Raw genomic sequence first — 19,769 nt, forward strand, 5'->3', positions numbered from 1 at the left:
ATTTCCTACTAAGGGTGAGAAATTTAGCTGAAGGCCATATAAAGTCTGTTTTTGCTAGATGAAGGCAGCGTAGCCATGGTGGTTGGGGCTGTGATGTAAAAGTAGGTGGGGCCGTGTTAAAGACGCAGGTCAGAAAATCTAACATTAAAAACTCAGCATCTGAAAAAAGCTCCCTCAAGGAGTTACTATTTGAAAAGCACCAAAGGAAAGAACTATAGGCTGGACTTTCACGGCAAGCCATGATGATCAACTTCAGTGATGTGGATTGGGGGTCTAAAGCCCAGAGAAGGCACTGTGTGAGCTACATATGGACTGCTCACCTCTATCCTAGATAGAGGATATTTTCCATATACTGTAAAAAGAAAAGAAAAAATTACCTGCACTCTTATCAAGAAAATAGGCCAGTAGGCATCTCATGACTGCCTGGTGAGAAATAACTAGAACATTCTCTTGACGTTCCAGTTCCATAATTACAGGTTCCAAGCGCTGGACCAAGTCTTGGTAAGACTAAAAAACAAGAAAATTTTTAATCAGAAAAAGGGAAGTTGCCCAACAAATGTGGTTTTAAATCATCCAAATATTTTTCTAACCTAGCTGGCTATTATATTTTAGCTACTATATTATATCTTGGGTCTTCCTTAGAAAATTTAACATGGTTTACATGAATTATTCTGATTTGGGGGAGGGGAGGCAAGACTTTTAAATCAAGAATTTCCTTATTCTTTATTGGCATCACTGTAACTCCTGAAAATCTGTCAATGGGTATAATTTGAGGTAGGCCAGAAGGCTCTGATAGCATTTCAAATTTCAAAATCTAACAATGTATTAAAAGTTGAGATTTTGAAGATAAGAATCAGAATTTCTGGAAGGAATCATGGGAGACTAAGACTTGCTGTGTTTCTGCCTCAGAATGATAAAGCTTGTTTATTATGCCATTCCCCAACCAGCTCAACAAGAGTTTTTTACTACAGTTCTTTTTAAATTAAATTTAAGGATTATTGCTCAAAGATATTATTGCTGCAAGGCACTGAATATTTCAAAATCTATCAAATGAAAGTGGTAATATTTAGTTTAATATAGCAATGATAAAAAAAACTGCACTTCTCCTCCAGGATAGCGGTAAAGGTATTTCTCTTGATCTCGAAGCGCAAACTCTTCTGGATATTTTCTCTGAATCTCTTCATATGTCATTTCTTCACATACCCCCTAGAAAATTAGGAACTGAACTCAATTGAACTTAATTGAATTTAAACAGTTTTGTTTTTTAAAAACTTACATTTCTCAAAACATGACAGCAGATATATTATATCAACTATTATTTCAGAACAAGGAGGGGCTTTACAACACTGGACCTGAAGTATTGATAAAGAATGGTTAGTGACTGCAGCCATAACTGTCCTATTGAATTGGGATTTATTTTTGAATTTAAATTATGAATTTAAAATATATATATATACATACACACACACAGACAGACAGACAGACAGACATTGTATGCAGATTATCTTTTTGTCAATGCAGATTGCTTGAAACCACTTCACCACTATCCTGAGACCAGAGTTTAACTTTTCTGCCATTCTACTTACTGCATCAATTTCATTCAGTATCTTCCACTGCTCATATGGCACTCCTAGGGCTTCTGCTGTTTGGATTGTTCTTTTCAACTGGCTAGTCCAAACTTTCAGATCCATAATCTCTTGCTCTTTGATAAACCTTTTCAATGCTTGAGCAAACTAGAAAACAATACACTACGATTAAGATTTCTCCCTTCCATATTATGAAGTTGAGGACAACAATTTAGCATTGGTGCTGCTTAAATTATCAAGGAAAATTGCTAAGGTGGCACTGGGAATACAAATTTGGAAGCTGTAGATGATATTGGTCCCTCAGAAAGCAAAACCAGTTTGGTCTAGTGGTTAAGGTGCTGGGCTAAAAACCAGGAGGCTGTAAGTTCTAGTCCCACCTTAGGCAAGAAAGCTGACTGGGTGACCTTGGGCCAGTCACTCTCTGGCAGCCCAACCCACCTCACAGGGTTGTTGTTATGGGGAAAACAGGAGGAGGAAGGAGTATTAGGTATGTTCACCACCTTGAGTTATTTATAAAAATAATAAAGGCGGGATAAAATAAAATAAAATAAAAACTTCTCCTCAAGTAATACATAGCTAAAAAATTATAATCACAAACTTGGCATCTTTAGAATTTGGCATCTTTCTTGTATTTTATCCAATGGTTATATCCCTTTTTTGTTTCCAATTGCTGTGCTACAATTCTGTCTATAACAGAAAGTTTTTTGACCCAAAAGAAGCTTCAATCAGTACTGTGAAGGATTCTCCAATGTTACAGGCCAGATTTAGAAAAGTACAATGGGCTGTGACGGGACATTAAAAAAAACCTTCCATCAAGGAAAGGTAATTTGACTGTAATCCATTATGTAAAAATTACATACTATACAGACAGTTACATGTAATAATCTTTCTACGTAAATGGTTCCATCCAACTTGCAGAGTTTCTGTGATAATGATGTATTCTGATTTACTAAAAAGTAGTGTAATATTTAGAATATTAGTTACTTTGAGTAATCACAATCTTTTAGGCTAAAATGACTAGGGATGGAGGATATCACAGAGGAAATTTGAGATATAAATGTTAATCAAATCCTTTATTATTAAAATTTCATTCATTTTATTTAAAATACATTTTTATCTTGGGATAAAAATATTTTTAGTAATGAAAGGTGATGACATCTGCAGGTATTCTCAGAACACTATTTAATATAGTAAAATGAACTATTCTTCCAGCAAAAAGTAGTAAAGTACATTTAGAATCTAATGTCTATTGTTTTGACTACATATTTCTGCTCTTTGGCTGAACTGAAAGTAATGTGGGCAGGAAATCTAAGTCTTAATTTAGCTGTTAGTATGCAAATTCATGTAGCACCCATCTGTAATTCCTTAAAGCAATGTACGTGCAAGAAAATATGAGTTTTGTTTAAGCAGTTACTGACAAATGGAATGTGTGTGCTCTGAAGACCTCTTTGCCTTGAATCTGAAACACAATATAGCCCTGCAAAATATGCAAACTTCCCATGAGTTAGACCATACCTGCTTCCCATGTGTTGACAGGCCTGAATCTCCACCTATCTTTCTAACAAGGTTGCACTCACTTTCTCCATGTCTACAGAGATAGATTGTGCGTGGCTGAATGTGAATATTCATCAGATAATAGACAATTTTACTTTGGATGTAGTCTTGGACCCGGTTGACAAGAAAGCGCTGCCCAACGTTGATAACTTTAATGAAAGAAAGGTCTCTGGAATTAAGAAAATACCAGAAATTAATAGGTATTAAATCATGACACAATTACTCAATGTGTGTTTGTGTAACTAAGAGAGAGTGCACCAAAAAAAAAAAAAGGGAGAAAGCCTGATGTGCAGAACAGCTGAACCTGGTTATTTTAATATGAGAATGTCATGGTCCCCAATCAAACGTTCCCAGAACACCTGATTGAATTTGCATGCATGAATGGAGTTAACATGTGTTGGGACTTGTGGGTCAGCAGAATTGGGAGGGGGAACACACCAGGAGTGTGAAAGCATCTTGTTTGGACTATGTCTGGCATCCAAGGTCAAGATGCTGAGCCGTTGGAGACATCTGCATGGCGCTGAACTGAATGGCACAAAGAGGGGGCCTGCATGCCTGAGAAATGGAGGGGGTTTGAACTCATTGGGTTGTTCAACTTGGGGAAAATGCAGGAACTTTCATTCGCAACTTTTTCACTGTTCTGTATGCTACTCTCCATTAAAGGGATTTCTACTATAGTCGCATATGAATCAAATTTAATGGCAGGTTGAGTAATACAGTCATTACAGAGATCCAGTTTCTAATTATATATTAGAGATGGGCAGTACTTAGGATTCAGTCTCCAAAAGATGTTTCAGAGGTGCTGGAGAATGAATATAGCCCCTGCCTGCAGCACTGGAATTGCACAACAGTTGCAGAACGTAGTTGTGCAATCCTAGGAAAAGATGTCACTGCTACATCTGCACTTCTCTACGAGTCCAAAGCACCTTCTGGAGATCAAATCTGAAATGCAGAAATACATGCATACACACACAAACACTACTCTGATGCTATATCTGTGAATCAGAAGTGGCAAGGTTCAGCTGTAGTAGAAGGATAGCTGGAAAGCAGAGTTAGAAAGTTAAAAGTTTATTTCTGTGAAGTCATGAGGAAAAAAAACACCTTCAAAATATTTTAGCAACTGTTCTCAGACATACTGCATAAGGATAGATCTAGCTATTGAAATACTTTTAAAAGTATTCTACATATTCAAAATATTCCGATGTTTTTAAAAACTATTTCTAAATATTGCTAAAAAGTAGAAGTGATTCTTGGACCAGTCCCAAACCAAAATCGGATGTTATAAAACACGATTCTTGTACTAGCAATTCTTTCTGTTTTTAATAATTAAGAGAGAGTAGTTCTGGTAACTTGAACTTCCTCTTCCCTTGCATGCATAAATTCTCTGAACTCTCCACTATTTGCTCCATTTTCTACAATATCCTTCCAGAAATCATGAAATCTTCCCATCTGCTCTTCCACTCCATTTCTACTCCAAACACATGCAGTAACTGTGATCCAGAGATGTGTTAATGGAATGAGGTGTGGTAGAAGGTGACTTTTCAACTCCTCCTTCCCTGGCAGCCTCACTGAGCAGTCTCTCCTGAAGTTTGGGGTAATCTTTTAGGGTGGACTAAGGCACAGGGAGGTTAGAGTGAAATAAATATTACTGAAAAACTGGGTGGAGCATTCTGATCCCAGAATGATCCTCCATTTGAATTCCATCAAGTTATCTACCTTATCTTCCCCTGCCACAGCCCAACCCCACTCAGGAAGAGGCTTTTCAGGGAGGCTCTTCAGAAAAGTCACCTCTTCATTGGTGTGTCCGGGATCCAAGTCTATCATCAAGAATTCCCATGATTCCTTTGCTGTGCATCTTACTTGTCATAATCAACTGGATCAAGAGGTTGATAGGTGACTTTATAGCATTCTATTCTCTTCAGAAAATCATCCATCACATTCTCTCGGTTTCTTTCTGGATAATCTGGACTGGAGACTTTAACTTCCTGATGCAACCAAAAGAAACTTTTTGAAAGATAAACTCTGTATCTATACAGAAACCTTATATACATACAAAAATAAATGGTGGCGATAACAACCTTAAGTTTTGTAATAAACAAATATTTTTTAATAAAGATTATCTTCTAACAAGAAACAAATAACAGATAGTTTTGATAATTTTGGAATAGAATCACAGGGCTGAATTTTTTAAAAAATTCAACTGATTCCAATACACAGATATCCCTTCCAAGTTTAATAACCAGCTTCCAAATGTTGATGTAATTCATGTAACCAGATATCTTTTTCTCAGAGTCTGATGCCTGAATAAATTTTCTTAAGATATTCTTTTTATCTTATAATCTATTTATCTTATAAATACATCTAATGAATATAGTTTCAAAAATAGTTGCACCTAATACTTGGGAAAGCATTATTGTTTGTGTCAGCAGTATTTTTCAAGCCCTAACACAACAGAAACTGATACTTTTAAATATAAAATATTTGCTCTAGCATTTATGCATACAGTATCCTTCACATGAAACAGTTTACAGAGGAATCTGTGTTAATCTGCTGCAACAAAAATAGCATAGTCATACAGCACTGTAAATAACAAATTTATGTAACCTACAATCTAGTAGATCAGATAGATGGATCATTATGCTGAGATAAAGAGAGGTGTGTAGTTTTGGGTGCAAAATGAAAAGAACGCTCAGAGGGAAATAAAATCAAGAGGTGTAGATAATGAAAAGAATGATCATTATTGGTTGCTGGGTTTGACACAGACACTTTTCTACTGGTAAATTTATTAACTCTTACAGTAAGGAAAGAGATCTTAACCTGTTTAATTCTTGGGAATAGTGTAAAGCCTTCTAAGAAAATATAAGAAAAACAATTAATAAGCAATCCTTATAACTCCTCAGACAAGTATCATCTACCTGCTATCTAAAATACACAAATCAGACAACTCTAGATGCCCTAATATTTCTGGAATTGGTGCAATCAGATTGGGATATATGGTGGCTATATAATCTGACACCAGAGCTCATATCACTCCTAAAGAAACTACAGTCTGTCAAGAGATTATGGCATACATCCCATCCCTGGGGCCATTCCTAGGCCAAAGCATGCTTAAGTCACCTTGTGAGTAGACTACTGCAATGGGCTCTAAATAAGGTAGCACCTGAAGACCACTCAGAAGCTGCATCTGGTCCAGAATGCAACAGTGTGAGCAGTTATGGGTGCATCTCAGTGTGTCTATGTAACAGCTCTGCTATATGGTTACTAATATGCTACTGGGTGCATTTCAAGATGCTGATTATCACCTATCAAGCTCTTCATGGCATACAGCCTGACTATTAAAGGACCACCTCTCTCCCATAATTTCTGCACTCCCCATTAGATCCAATAGAGCAAAGTTATCTGATGAGACCTAGGATGCGCACCATCGCTATTGTGACACCTGCGCTTTGGAATACCAATCCCCACAGCCGTTGGGATAGCCCCAACTCTACAAGCCTTTATATGATCTCTGAAAACCTGTTTTTTCCCCAGGTTATAAGATGGGTCAGGGTGTGTCCATTTGATATACAGTCCCTGTTTCAGTTAGGGCATATGTCTCCCCAGCATTATATTTACTTTTATGTTACTTTTCGTTTTGTTTTTAGGCACTGTACTGTATCTGTTTTAATGTGTATGCCACCCAGAGCCAGTGCTGAGTTGGGCAGCCTTATAAATCTCTATTACAGTATAAGGAAACAAACACTAAGGACTCTAGCACTGAATTTCTAATCTGCTGCAGCCACTTTAGGGCAATATACCCTCAGCAAAACAAAATTCCTTAAGGGATAAAGTCTTGTGCAGAGTAGGACAGAGCTAACAACCTTAGCAAGCCAATACTCAGTGCTCAGTTCAAGCTTCTACCAGCCCTAGTCTATCTTCCTATTTTGAGCTCTCCATGGTGCTGTGCAGCCATGTGTTCTTCCTACTTTGAAAAGACGATTGCTGACTGGTTTGAGTTGGGCCTGTTCTAACTCTGGCTGTAGAACCTAAGCTTAGAAATGCTTCACTGATGCTAATTCTTTCCTCAGCAGGAAGGACTGAGCAAAACAAAGCCAGAGGATGTAAAATACTAACCAATATATTGGCAGCAATGACTTCCGGATCATCACAGACAGACTCCACAAAAAAAACCTACAAAAGAAAAAACAAAGGAAATTTATTTTGTAAAATACTAAAACTCTGGAGCCAGGATAAGCAATTTGTTTTTTCTTGTCAAGAACTACAGTACATCTGTGCAGAAGTAACTTGTTCATGGCTGCATTGCATACCAATGATGAGGGAGGCTGAAGGAAATTGTGGGTGGAACCTGAACCCCAAATGGGTGGTGTCACTATGTTCTATCTTTATGGTAGGTACTATCTTCTCTCTCTCTTATTTCTCTATCATCCTCTTTTCCCTCTCTTCCGCCTTGCAGGCTGCAAGAAAAGGGACAGATTATATGAACTGGTTGCTTGCAATGGGTTTTTGAAACTGAGCCAAAGGCTACCTTTGCCTACAGGTCGAGGATCCCCACCTCTGCTGTAATGCAGTGTCATCAAATGGATTGCCTGGGGTGACAATACCTTTTCATTTGGCAAATCTCAGTACAAAAAAAAGACAAATAGTCATTTGTCTCTGACTTTGTACTGGAGCAAAGCTGCAACAAAATTATCACCTTAAAAGAATTTTCTTTGGCAAAAGCTAAAATCATATCCCGTCTTTCTCGTGTTGTGTTGGTTGCATCAAAGACCTGAACAAAAAGCAGAAAAGAGAGATGGATCATGTTAAATAGCAAGGCCTAGCATGGAATCAAGTCAGTTAAATGATTTTAGTAAATAATAGAATAAGGAAGTTTTTGCCTAGTGCATAAAATAGGATAGCTGTTATGCCTACAAGGAGAGAGTATTCCATAATTAAGTCTGACTTCAGCATCTGGCATACCTGTGCAATTCCAGGTCCCACCATCCCAGCAAACCCATTGCTGATGCCAGGCCAATGCCTCTTCTAAAAAATTAGGCTTAGTGCTCTGAGCATTTCATCTGGGCCCTCCAGATGTTGCTGAATTATAAATCAGCCAGCATGGCCAAAGTTGAGGGTGTTGGGAGCTGTAATTTAACAGCATCTGGAAGGCCAGTTTTCCTATCCTTGCAGCATTATGTCCCAGTGATCTGATGTGCACCTACAGCAATCTGGCCAGACTCTTCCATGAGATAAACTTTCACATCCTCAAGGGCCACCAAGGCACATTGTCTGCAAAAAATGGAGAAAGAAAGAAAGAAAGAAAGAAAGAAAGAAAGAAAGAAAGAAAGAAAGAAAGAAAGAAAGAAAGAAAGAAAGAAAGAAAAGGTAATGAGAATTCAAATCATCCAAAGTAATCGTTCAGTTTTATAGCTATAATTTTATAGTGATGATCTTGCTCATGTACAACACTGTTGAAATTAAGATTCCCCTAAGCCTGACAAAACGCAAACAGTGCCAATGGAATTTCTAAACTGTCTAATTCACAATTTAGAGACCATTCAAGATTTTCCAGTTGGAAATACATGAAAAACCTTAATATTGAACAGCAAAGAAAAGAATTTATGCCACCTAGTGGTGGAAACAGGCAATAAGTAATCTAAATGAACATAAAGAATAAAAATTGTGGAAAAAAAACCAAATTAACTTGTGGTTAATATTGCTCCATAATAATGAACAAGAATATCTGCAAGTTTTCAAATTCTTCACAATCTATTAGGACTAGTAGGATAGTGGGAAACAGGCTAGATACTATGTTTAAGAGGTCTTCAGCAGCAGCTTCTGTGCCTTTTATACCATGTTATGGATGAATATTGATGAAGTCTTTCTCTGGCATTTTGGTTGCTTCTAATAAAGGTATTAAAGACAGCCAGTTTGGTGTAGTGGTTAAGGCACCAAGCTAGAAACTGGGAGACTGTGAGTTCTAGTCCCGCCTTAGGCACGAAGCCAGCTGGGTGACCTTGGGCCAGTCACTCTCTCTCAGCCCTAGGAAGAAGGCAATGGCAAACAATTTCTGAAAAAACTTGCCAAGAAAACTGCAGGGACTTGTCCAGGCAGTCACCAGGAGTCAACACTGACTCAAAGGTAAAATAAAATAAAATAAAAATATTAATCAGCTGTGCTGATGACAAAGGCAGCCTTTGAAAGAAAAAGACCACCTCCTGATCAGGAGCCACATCCCTTGACATCATTCATTTCCTCTGTGCTTCCCAGTTTCCTTCAAAGAGATAACTGCAAGTGCGGAGCAGCATTATTTTGCCCATAGCTGGCCCTTCCCCTCTGAAGACAAAAGGTGAGATACAGACAAGTCTAGTGGATGCAGCTGAAGAACAACTGTGGCTAACAGTTGGATGGACGGCAGATGTTCAAGGAGGGGGAAGGACTTTGCTCCAGGCTCCCCAGGCTGAAACCCAAAGCATTGAGGCTCCCCAATCTTGAACTGAAAGACAAGGATTTTTTACCATTTGGATTTTGCACTTTGAAGATACCAACTATGTCATCTCACCAGGTTTCAAATGGATCTCTCTTTCTCTCTCTCTCTCTCTTTCTCTTTTGGTCTATCACATTTATTCCTAGTTTTGGTAACACAGGAGCCATCACATTTCTCTTCTGTTTTCTGAACAAACAGGAAATTTTATGTTTCATCCAATACAAGAGTTACTGTAGATCTGGCTTACAGCCAGCTATCATGCTTTCAGAAGAGATTCAACACTTTAGTTGGACTTAAAGGTTTTCTGTAGGTGAGGAGTACAATTTATGGTAATACCAGAATATACTAATAACACAATTTATAAATAGAAGTTTGGATGGTGGAACATCTTGAGCTCATGCGGCAAATGAGAAGAAAAGATGCAGCATTCTTCCAGGAGAGACTGAGATTGATAACTTTTCCTTCATGGCATGAAGATTAAGGAGTTGACTAATCATATTAGGTCCTACTGCTGAAAACTCTCATGAAAGGTAAACTATTCCTAATTCTGAATTCTTGAAAGAGATCATCGTTAAACTTTGTTATAGGCTCCCCAGTGTGGCACCCTTGGGAATCAACACACCAATCAACCACTCCCTTGATATTCACCAAGATCCATGCCCAATTTTATTTTATTTTAAATATTATTTTGATTAAAAGAATAATAAATGGAAAGCTAGGATGCTGTGGAACAAAATACTAGGCTCCAGCATTATCCTGACTTCTAAGAATGCCTCTGAGTTCATATGGACTCCAGAGGAATTTTTAGAAGTTAAAAATTCCCAAAATAAGAAAAAATAAGCTGACATTGTAGAGAAATCAAAGAAGTAGGTGCTGGAAAGTAACTTCATTAGATTACCTTTAGGGAAATGGGTATTCTGCAAATGCCCTGGCTCTCCATTGTCCCATAAATGTTCTCAAAATTCCAAATTGTGCCTACCAGTCCTGAAAGGTTGGAGACCCCTGTCCTATCCTCTAGGTTTGCCTACTGTGTCACTAACCTCAGAGTGGCCATTCTAAGCAAAAAATTACATAGAGTGATTTCATTGTCACAGCTGAGCTAGGTTTAGCACTACCTCTAAAGAATTAAAGATAAATCATTAATCATTTTCCCAATACAACACAATCCGTGGCATATCCAACAACTATTTCAGCATAATAGACAACAAAAGTGGACTATGGTCCATGAAAGCTTGTGCTGTGATTAATATATTAGTTTAATTTGCTGCAAGACTATTATTTTTCTGCAGCAAGCCATCACAGCTACCCCCCTAGAAATACATGAGCTCATCATTTCTGGCCTGAACTGATTAGGAGATTTTGAGTTATGGTAGTGGTTTGGATCAGGTTTAGTGATCCCGTTTGACTTGGAGCTGCACGGACCAAAAGGAACCACAGAACATTTCCATTGTGGCCTTCCATATTACCACACACTCCATTTGCTTCTCTCACTGCTGGAACAGGATGCTTTCTAACATACCCAGTTTCTACTGGCCTGCGCTGTAATTGGATATATTGCAATGCTTACAGATTTCTGCATCTAAAAGTACCCAGCAAGCACAGCCCTTTTAAGCATCTGAGAGGCCTGGGGAAAAATGTTCATTTGAACTCCTCCCATCCTACTTTCTTCTTGCTGCAATCTAAGTCAATGTAATTTTTTTCTCCATTGTTTCTTGTCTGTTCTGAAATCAACAACAGAAAATGAAATAATTCTTGTCATTATATCTCAAGTGATTAATAGTTCTGCCATATATAAAAAATATTGATCCATTGAAGTACAGTAGACTCTCAGTTAACCGGAACTCAAGCAACTGGCACTCTCAAGCAACCAGATTAAAAAAAACAAAAACTGGCACTCTCAAGCAACCAGCAAAAAAATCTGTATCTCACTGCTGCCATCTAGTGGGCATTAGGGTTTAATAGTAACTCTCAAGCAACCAGAAACTACATTTATCTGGCATCTACCAATCCCCATGGGTGCTGGTTAACTGAGAGTCTACTGTATTTCAAATATTAAATGCTATTTCAGATGCAACCCCTCCCTTTTTTAAAGAAGGCCCTGTTAGCAATAGATCCTATTCATCTCTGAACTGTGAGGCCAAAGGACTTTCTCACACCTAAATCTGGGAAGAACCCTAAAGTGAAGAATGCCTTTGTGACATTATCTGTGTTGCTGTCACCTTGTTGATGTATGGTTGCTTGTTAATTTGAAGAGCTGCTACCAAAACATCCAATATCCAGGTTTTCCTGAGTGAAGGCTCAAGTGAGAATTTAATCCAGAGGTTCTCAATCTTTTCAATACTACAATCCCCTAAAATGATAAATCAATTCATGATCCCCCTCACAAATAGAACTAAACAGTAAATAACACTGTTGAGATTGGTAGATGATTTGTTTATAGCATTTCTATACCAATTCCACATGGACTTTCAGCAGTTTATAAAATGCTCCATAGTCCATAAACACAATAAACCAAATCCACACCTCCCAAACCCTTGCTCCCTCGCCCATTAAAAGCTCTACAGAAGAGCTAAGTCTTAACTTCCCTCTGCAAAGCTGGCAGGGAAGGTGTCATTTGGATCTCCAGAGGTAGGTTGTTCCATGTTCCTGAAACATACGTACATTATTTCTCCCCTGCCACATCATCTCACATAGGGAATGCTATCAACATCCCTACTTGGGACAATCAAACTGGAAGGGTTGGTTCCACCTGAAGTAAGGGGTCCTGCAGGTACCTACTGTAATTACCAAGCCATAAAGGGGATTATTGCTTAAAACCAGTCCTTTGAATTGTAATCAGAAATCTTCTGGAAGCTAATGCAACATCTGCAGTACTCGAGACTTTGCTCATTGTTTCCTCTGTGCACAGAGTGTCAGTGAGTTTTGGCAGTGTGAGTTTTTGATAGTGCACAAACCTGTTTAGCTTTAAACAAAACTTGTGACTCTGCTGCCCAACTTCACTGTGACTCCTAGTTTGAAGAGGTCATGACCCACTGTTTGAGAACCCAGTTATTTAAAAAAATAATAAAGGTGGGATAAAAAAAATCTAAAAATAAAATAAAAATAAATCTTAACAAAGAATAACCTCCAAATACTGAATCTAGTCCTGAGTAGTGATCCACTGAAGCTCTATTTTTCAAGATAATTCAAACTGCCTACTCTTTCTACATCTTTTCTTCTCCTCTGGGTTCAGAATACTCCATTATTCCTACCAGGAGCTGCTTTTCTCAAAAAGGAGGGAGGGAGGGAAGGAAAATAAATCAGTTTCCTCAGTGTACCTATGCTTTTAAGCCTAGCTGTAAAAATCTAAAGCCTGTTATTCATCAAGTACAAGAGACTTAATTAAACTGTTTTTGACCTACTATTGTAAGCCATCTAGAATCACTCAAGTACACAGCATATAAATAATTGAAAATAAATAAATAAAAGGTTGCTCCTGAAACATTGTTAGCATGAACTTACTAGGCTTTTCAAACCAAACAGCCTAGTAAGTTCATGCTAACAAAATAACACAGGATTTATAACTAAGTATAAATAACTTCAAATAGTACTAGAAAAGTTTATTCTTAGTTGGAAGCACCAAATTAGAAATAAAATAATGAATATTATATTTTACATGTGAACGTTGACACTTTTTTAATCAAAAAGTTCAGCATTTGGAAAGTTTTCTTCCCTTTTTCTGGAATATTTTTATTTTATCCCTTATTTTGGTTTTTTTCCCCCTTAATCCTTTTGCCTCTTATTTTTCAAAGTTTTAAAATATTTAAAAATTATAATCATAATGCAAACCTATTCCTATTTACCCACAATATTCAGTGGGGTTATCTTTAGGAAGGTGGGCACAGAATTTCCACCTTCATCAAGTTTTGAGGTTATCTTAGTGAATTCTATAGTTAGCAATAGTAATTGGTTCAAACATATTTATATTTAGCAACCACTTAACATGAAATTAATATTAACTTACTTTCTAATCTTCATCGCTTCTTCGTTATCATGTCTGAAGAAATCATATGATTTATATGACTTAACTGCCTCACGACGATAAACCCCTAAATTAAAAACTTCAAAAACAAATTATGAAATTTAGTTAGTAATGTTCAGTAGTAAGCATTATATCATTGAACAAATATATTTGTTGCATGATTTGAATTGTACAAATAAAAATATGTATGTTTTAAGACTGTATGCAGTAAGTTAATGTCTGCACTATAATTATAATTATTCCAATTTAGATCTCATTACTTTAATTGGAATTTACAATAAAAAGTTGCAGTATTATTTAAGTTGTGCAAGGACAGTTTTTTAGAGTATTTACCAGAATATTTAATTTCAGTGCATCTCAAATGAACCTAAAAATAAGAATGTAGTTTTGCCAATAATATATATGTGCTAAATCTTTTCAGTGGAAAGAACATCAACGTTGGAATTGGAAACCCGGATTCATGTTTTCAAGAATTCATTGTGTGTTCTCAGCCATACTATTTTATCTCAGCTTCAGTTCCCCATCTATAAAATGGGCAGAGTGATGACTCATCTCTCACTGTAAAGGGCATGATGCAGGAAAAATTCAGTATTTAAAATTGTTTGATATCAAATGGGAAAAATAAGAATGTTTAACTTGATTTATAAAGTGTGCTATACTTTAAACTATAATTCAACAGGAAGCGTGCTTTAAATTATAGCTCATTTTATACCTTAAACTTATATCAGTAGAAACCTGCAAGATTCCAATTAAGCAACAGAATCTGAAAAGCCTTACTATGTTCTGTGGGGGTACTCTGCAGGAAATGAAATGTACATATTTAATCTTAATCTAAAGGTCTACAACAATAAAATGAGAGTTAATTTTGTATCTAACTGCTAATCATTTAAATCCCCACTTTACTTTTTTTTTCTAGAGCCACTACTTGGAGAATAAGATTAAAAACTCATCTATTAAAATAACTAATGCTGCATTATCTGAACATAATTCATATTGTGCTTCTTGGAAGCTTATGAATAAAAAGCAAGGATAGTCGTATTAATTATATATTCCAAATGAGGAACTGACACAGAGACATGTTGTCCCCAATGGGATTCTCAAAGAATACCTTAAGGGTCACACTGAGAAAAAGAAATTTGGCATCTACTGAAATTGAGTTTCTGAAGTGGCATTAATTAAAACCTCTTGGTTTGGTCTAGTACCAATGCTGCTAAAATTGTGACATTGTTGCTGAAAAGGTAGTTAGTCCAGAACGATCAGCAAACCCTGGGAAAAGCTCAATGGGTAATAGCTTTTAGTTATATTCAATCAACCAAGATTGGATTCCTCTGACTTTCTGACCACAGCTTTGTCAGCCACCTACAGATATATAGCTTATCCAAGTTGCATACTAAAGATAGAATCAGATTTTTCTAATTTATTCAATCAATATATTATAAATATCAAGTGCAACAATAACAACAATCATCTACAGGAACCTTTGGTAGGCACGCCAATCCAGTTGAGGTAGCGAGTTAATTTCTTGGACACATAAGTCTTGCCTCTTGCAGGAAGACCAATCATTACAATCAGAGTTGGGGAGTTAGTCATATAAGAGGCCCATGCTATTAAAAAGAAGAAAAAAAGAGGAGAGGCAAATCAGTGGTTTCTAAAAGATGAAAAAAAGTAAATTCTTGATCATTTTCACATTCCGTTTTCTGTCCATTTCAGTCACAGACAAGGACATTATGCTCCTTTCCCAGAATCAATCAATAGATTATGTCATTATAGTCTCAAGTGCTTGCTAATGAAGTTGGCTAACCAAATAAAAATAGCCAATGAGGAAGTGCTTCAAATATAGATATAGCATTTTGCCTTAAAATATTTTTCAATTAAAGAAATACATTTTTCAAACTTGATTGAAAAAGGATGACATCTCTCCTGAAAACGCAAATGTGGAAAAGTGAACTAATATTTTATCTCCCTTAGATGGTTGTTAAACTAACTTTTATTCCCGTTCCCTTAGAGAAATGTATAATTTATATTAAGACACACTATTTTTCTTTAGCTATAAGCAGTCTATGGATGTGATAGAACAAATTGGTTTACACTCTCACAAACATATGCAAAATTAGGAAAACTGTATGACATGTATTGATGTATTATTATGTATGTAATACATTATGTATGTATATGTACTGTATTACTGTGAAGGGCCAGGCATACTCTGACATCTCCTTTTTGATCCACCCACTGCCAAATCCCCTTTTTTTGCAGCCCAGCAAGCTTGCTAGAGATCTGACCTGATTATTTGGAGAGACTGACACAAAAGCTGCTGGGTTGCCCATTCCTGCTGTAGTTCACAGGGACTGAATCACATAGCTGCTGACATTCTACAGATATAATATGGTTAAATCCATTTCTGACTAAAACCTAAAGCTGATTTATTGGTTCCTGAAGTTCAGCTGGGTCTCTCAAAATAAGATGTTGCCTGTAAGCTTGTTCATTTTATAAATTCTTCTCTAAACAGCAATTATTTGACATGGTAACATTTTCCCAAGGTTAAAGAAATTGGACAGTAACATAAAAAATAGATACATTATATTGTGAGCTACATGAAAGCCAAAATGTAATGAAAGTTGCAAGAAAGGAAATCTTGTTGGGAAATCTGTCCTCCTTTCACTCATGCTTCAGCAAAAGAACTTCCCTATGTCTGATGTAAAAAATCAGTAGACTAAGAAAATGAGCAAGGAACTGTCAGAAACAATAGATTTATTAAAGGCTTATTTGGATGATCAGTGAATCAAATTTTAGCTTTAGTGCTAAAGTTCTAAAATATTAAAGACAATAGGACACTATCTAGCCACAAGTAACCAACTGAGGAAGAAGAATACAGCTTAGCCGAAATGGATGCTTTGTTGAAAAGGGAACTGTAGTTTCTAAATTCAGCCTTCAAAATACTGAAACAAGGTAACAATAAAAGCCAGAGCTCACAAAAAGGAGACACTATGGAAGTTCACTATTAGGCCTGATATTCTCAGTACTGTGCAACGTAAGATAGACATTGTGCAGCAGAACACAATACAAACATCTTAGCAACTAAGAGCTACATTATATTCCAGGAAAGATATAAGTCTCTTCCCTTAAAAGTAAAGAAGAAAAACAAAGTTATAGATGGTAAATAGATTTGGAATGGGGAAAAGAAGGGAGGAGAAAGGAGTGGAAGGAGAAGAGAGGTCCTTATCCTCTCCTGTATCTCCTGTGATGAGAAAATAGGAGGAAAGCAAAAATTGCTTTTCTTTGGAGGGGAAGGGGAGGTATCTATTCTACTGGTGCTGATGTTGGAGGAGTGGGAATTCAGATTATCTACATCTTTTCACCATTGGGAAGTGATAGCAGCAAGGAGAGGGGGGCAAATACAGCCCAGGTAAAAGAAATCAGGCAGTCACTCTCCATATTGTTTTGCTACTCAAGATGTTGACCTTCTTTGATTAACTCCTTCAATAGTCCATTCAATATGTATTTCATTTAGCATCTGTTTTCACCATAACTCTGCAAGAATAAGATAGGATTCTTCAAATAAAACAAGCCAGTGGCATTTAAATTCTTTGAGAAAGAGCATCCAAGATATAATTTGGTAAAACTATTGCTATCTAGCAAAAACAACATGTGTGCTAACCAGTAAAACTATTTCCAACTATTGACATATAAACTAATAATCCTCCCAAATACAGAAAAATCTACCAATGAGAGATGTGAGCATTTCATCTAATCACAAGACTGCTATGCATTTGGTTAACAAGATAATTAATTGAAGACATTCCCCGTGACATTAGCTGGGTTTAATAAACTGTTTAATAAATCATTATGGTTTATGTGCGTCCAGCACATTACTTCTTCCCTAGTTCTTTCCAAGAGGACCTACGGCAATTAAGACATATTAAAATCCTGAAAAAATCTAAGTTAAAGAATCCTGACACTGAGGCTATTCATACTTTTTCATCAAAGTACTATCCAAGTGTTTGTCACAATCATTAAAAATCTCCTGGATGTTTTAGCTCCACAGCATATTAAAAAGCCTTTGGCAGGTATTGACTCTTCAAAGTAGGGAGGAAGGCTCTAACAATTTCTACAGACACGCAGCTTCACAAGTAAATGTTTCCCACTCTGTTTCCACTTCATAATTCCTTCAAAATGCTACCAGTGAATCTGTACATATTAACCTGGTAACATTTTCTTTTTCATGGCATACCCAGCAGCCTGACTGTGTGTCCCTTCAAGTCCCTTCAAGTCAGTTTTTGACTCCTGGTGACTACCTGGACTAGTCCCTGCAGTTTTCTTGGCAAGGGTTTTCGGAAGTGGTTTGCCCTTGCCTCCTTCCTAGGGCTGAGAGTGACTGGCCCAAGGTCACCCAGCCGGCTTTCATGCCTAAAGCGGGAATAGAACTCACCGTCTCCTGGTTTCTAGCCTGGTGCCATAGCCACTACACCAAACTTGCTGTCCATCCAGCAGCCTATATGAGTCTTATCCCATCTATGATGCTTTCATTCTCAGATCAACTCCAAGAAATAGGCGAGCTTAAATGAATGACTTGCTGAAAGTCACTCAGTGGGAGCCAACTCTATATGAGGATTCAAACCAGGATCTCCCAGTTTTAATATAGTAAACCTTTATTCTGCATGAGCCTTTTGTAAAATGGAATGCATCCAGACCAAAAGGTTTTGGGTACTGAACCAGGATTTAAATATACCATGTACCATAGTCTCCAGATATCAATAGTTTTGTCTCAGAAAAGAAATTACCCCTCTGTTCAACGCTGTGATCAAACTGATCCTCTGTCAATCTTTCTCTCTTCCAAATAACATCACAAAAGCATCACAAATACTCACAACACTTCTTCTCTGAAACTCGTAGATTTGAAGGCTTGCTATCTTGGCTGTAATTGTTACCATTTATATGCTCTGGGATGGCAACAGCATCTGCTGACATTGCTGCAAGGCACACAATTCCTCAATTTTGGATTGCCAAATTCCTTCCAAAGACACACAGAAAAAAAAGAGGAGGTTGTGAAATGCTAAACTCTCTTCAAGAGAGAAAAGAAGAAATAGGCATGGTCTGTGAGGTTCCTTCTGGCTGGATTTGGGGCTGGGGAAAAGAAAGGAAGCTATGAAAAAGTTCAAGGTCAACACAAGAGAGAATCTTCTATTATTATTATTAATTATTATTATTATTTCCCCACAAAGCAATATATAATTTTGCATGAATATTAATATGAACATGAAGCAAAATTCCTAAATAAGAAAAGCAAGAAGCATGCCGTCCTCAAAGGGGATGAATAATGATGCCCTACATCGTTTTCAGGCTTATTCTCTTGGGCGGGGGGGATGTTCCCCTTCAAACTCGACACGAAGGACCGCAGCGGAGATGCCACGGAGGCTGTTGAGCGAGATCGCCACCCACCCTTCGGTCAGTTCGGCTCCAGCCCTTTCTCCCCGCCCCTGCAGGCATACCCGCGGAATTCAGCACGCCCGCGCCGGGGACAGCAAGGCCAGAGTCCTGGCGCGCGAGCGGAGCCGACGCAGTCCGCAAAAGATCCCTCCAGAGAGCGCAGCCCAGCCACGGCCAGGTACCCGGGCACAGGTGACCTTGTCTCCTCCCAGGTGGTGGGCGGGAAGAGGATGGCAGTTCTCCGGAGATGCGGCTATGCCCAGTGGCGTGAAGGCCAAACAGAACAATGCCGGATACGCCAAGATGCGATTCGAACAAGTGACGCAAAGGAACTCAGAAAAAGGGGAAAGAATCCTAGGTCAATGGGAACCAGATTCATATTCAAGGTTGCGTGAACGCAGATTGCAAATGTATTTCCGAGGGAAATTCTGTACGGGAGAAGCCACCTCCCCACCCCCCGCGCAGGGTTTAAGCATACAGGTGTGTGTGTGTGTGTGTGTGTGCGCGCGCGCGCGTGTGACGCATTGGCGCTAATTGACTATGCGACACTGACGCCTCTTGCACCCTTCGGTAATATTCGCTTCCTAGTTTGAACTGAAAAACCGATCAGTGGAGACAGTAGGCAGATATGGACAGGTACATTATTCATGAGTTTGAATGCTTAGAAACGCAAAGTCAAAGCGACATTGTTTCGTTGTCCTTGGATAGGAGACCA

At 37.8% G+C, this 19,769-nt stretch overlaps 1 protein-coding gene across 5 annotated transcripts in view; it reads right to left on the reverse strand.

The window, feature by feature from the left end:
* PFKFB2 (6-phosphofructo-2-kinase/fructose-2,6-biphosphatase 2) overlaps positions 1 to 19,387 on the reverse strand; it is a 39,472-nt gene extending 20,085 nt beyond the window's left edge. For 4 of the 5 annotated variants that reach the window (XR_010067558.1, XM_063297459.1, XM_063297461.1 and 1 more), the window contains exons 1-12: positions 19,117 to 19,253; positions 18,496 to 18,638; positions 15,106 to 15,231; positions 13,610 to 13,706; positions 8,342 to 8,408; positions 7,834 to 7,908; positions 7,254 to 7,310; positions 5,001 to 5,125; positions 3,102 to 3,309; positions 1,587 to 1,733; positions 1,102 to 1,206; positions 378 to 507 (exon numbers count right to left, since the gene is read on the reverse strand). Coding sequence is in view for 4 of the 5 variants with exons in the window: in XM_063297459.1 (XP_063153529.1) it covers positions 378 to 507; positions 1,102 to 1,206; positions 1,587 to 1,733; positions 3,102 to 3,309; positions 5,001 to 5,125; positions 7,254 to 7,310; positions 7,834 to 7,908; positions 8,342 to 8,408; positions 13,610 to 13,706; positions 15,106 to 15,231; positions 18,496 to 18,595 (1,237 nt within the window). In the remaining variant the exon portion in view is untranslated. Of the gene's footprint in view, positions 1 to 377; positions 508 to 1,101; positions 1,207 to 1,586; positions 1,734 to 3,101; positions 3,310 to 5,000; positions 5,126 to 7,253; positions 7,311 to 7,833; positions 7,909 to 8,341; positions 8,409 to 13,609; positions 13,707 to 15,105; positions 15,232 to 18,495; positions 18,639 to 19,116 lie in introns of all 5 variants that reach the window. The other variant, XM_063297462.1, reaches the window with a different exon arrangement.
* Between the last annotated feature and the right edge of the window lie 382 nt (positions 19,388 to 19,769).

This window comes from Candoia aspera, chromosome 3 (genome assembly GCF_035149785.1).
Source record: "Candoia aspera isolate rCanAsp1 chromosome 3, rCanAsp1.hap2, whole genome shotgun sequence".
Taxonomy (NCBI): domain Eukaryota; kingdom Metazoa; phylum Chordata; class Lepidosauria; order Squamata; family Boidae; genus Candoia; species Candoia aspera.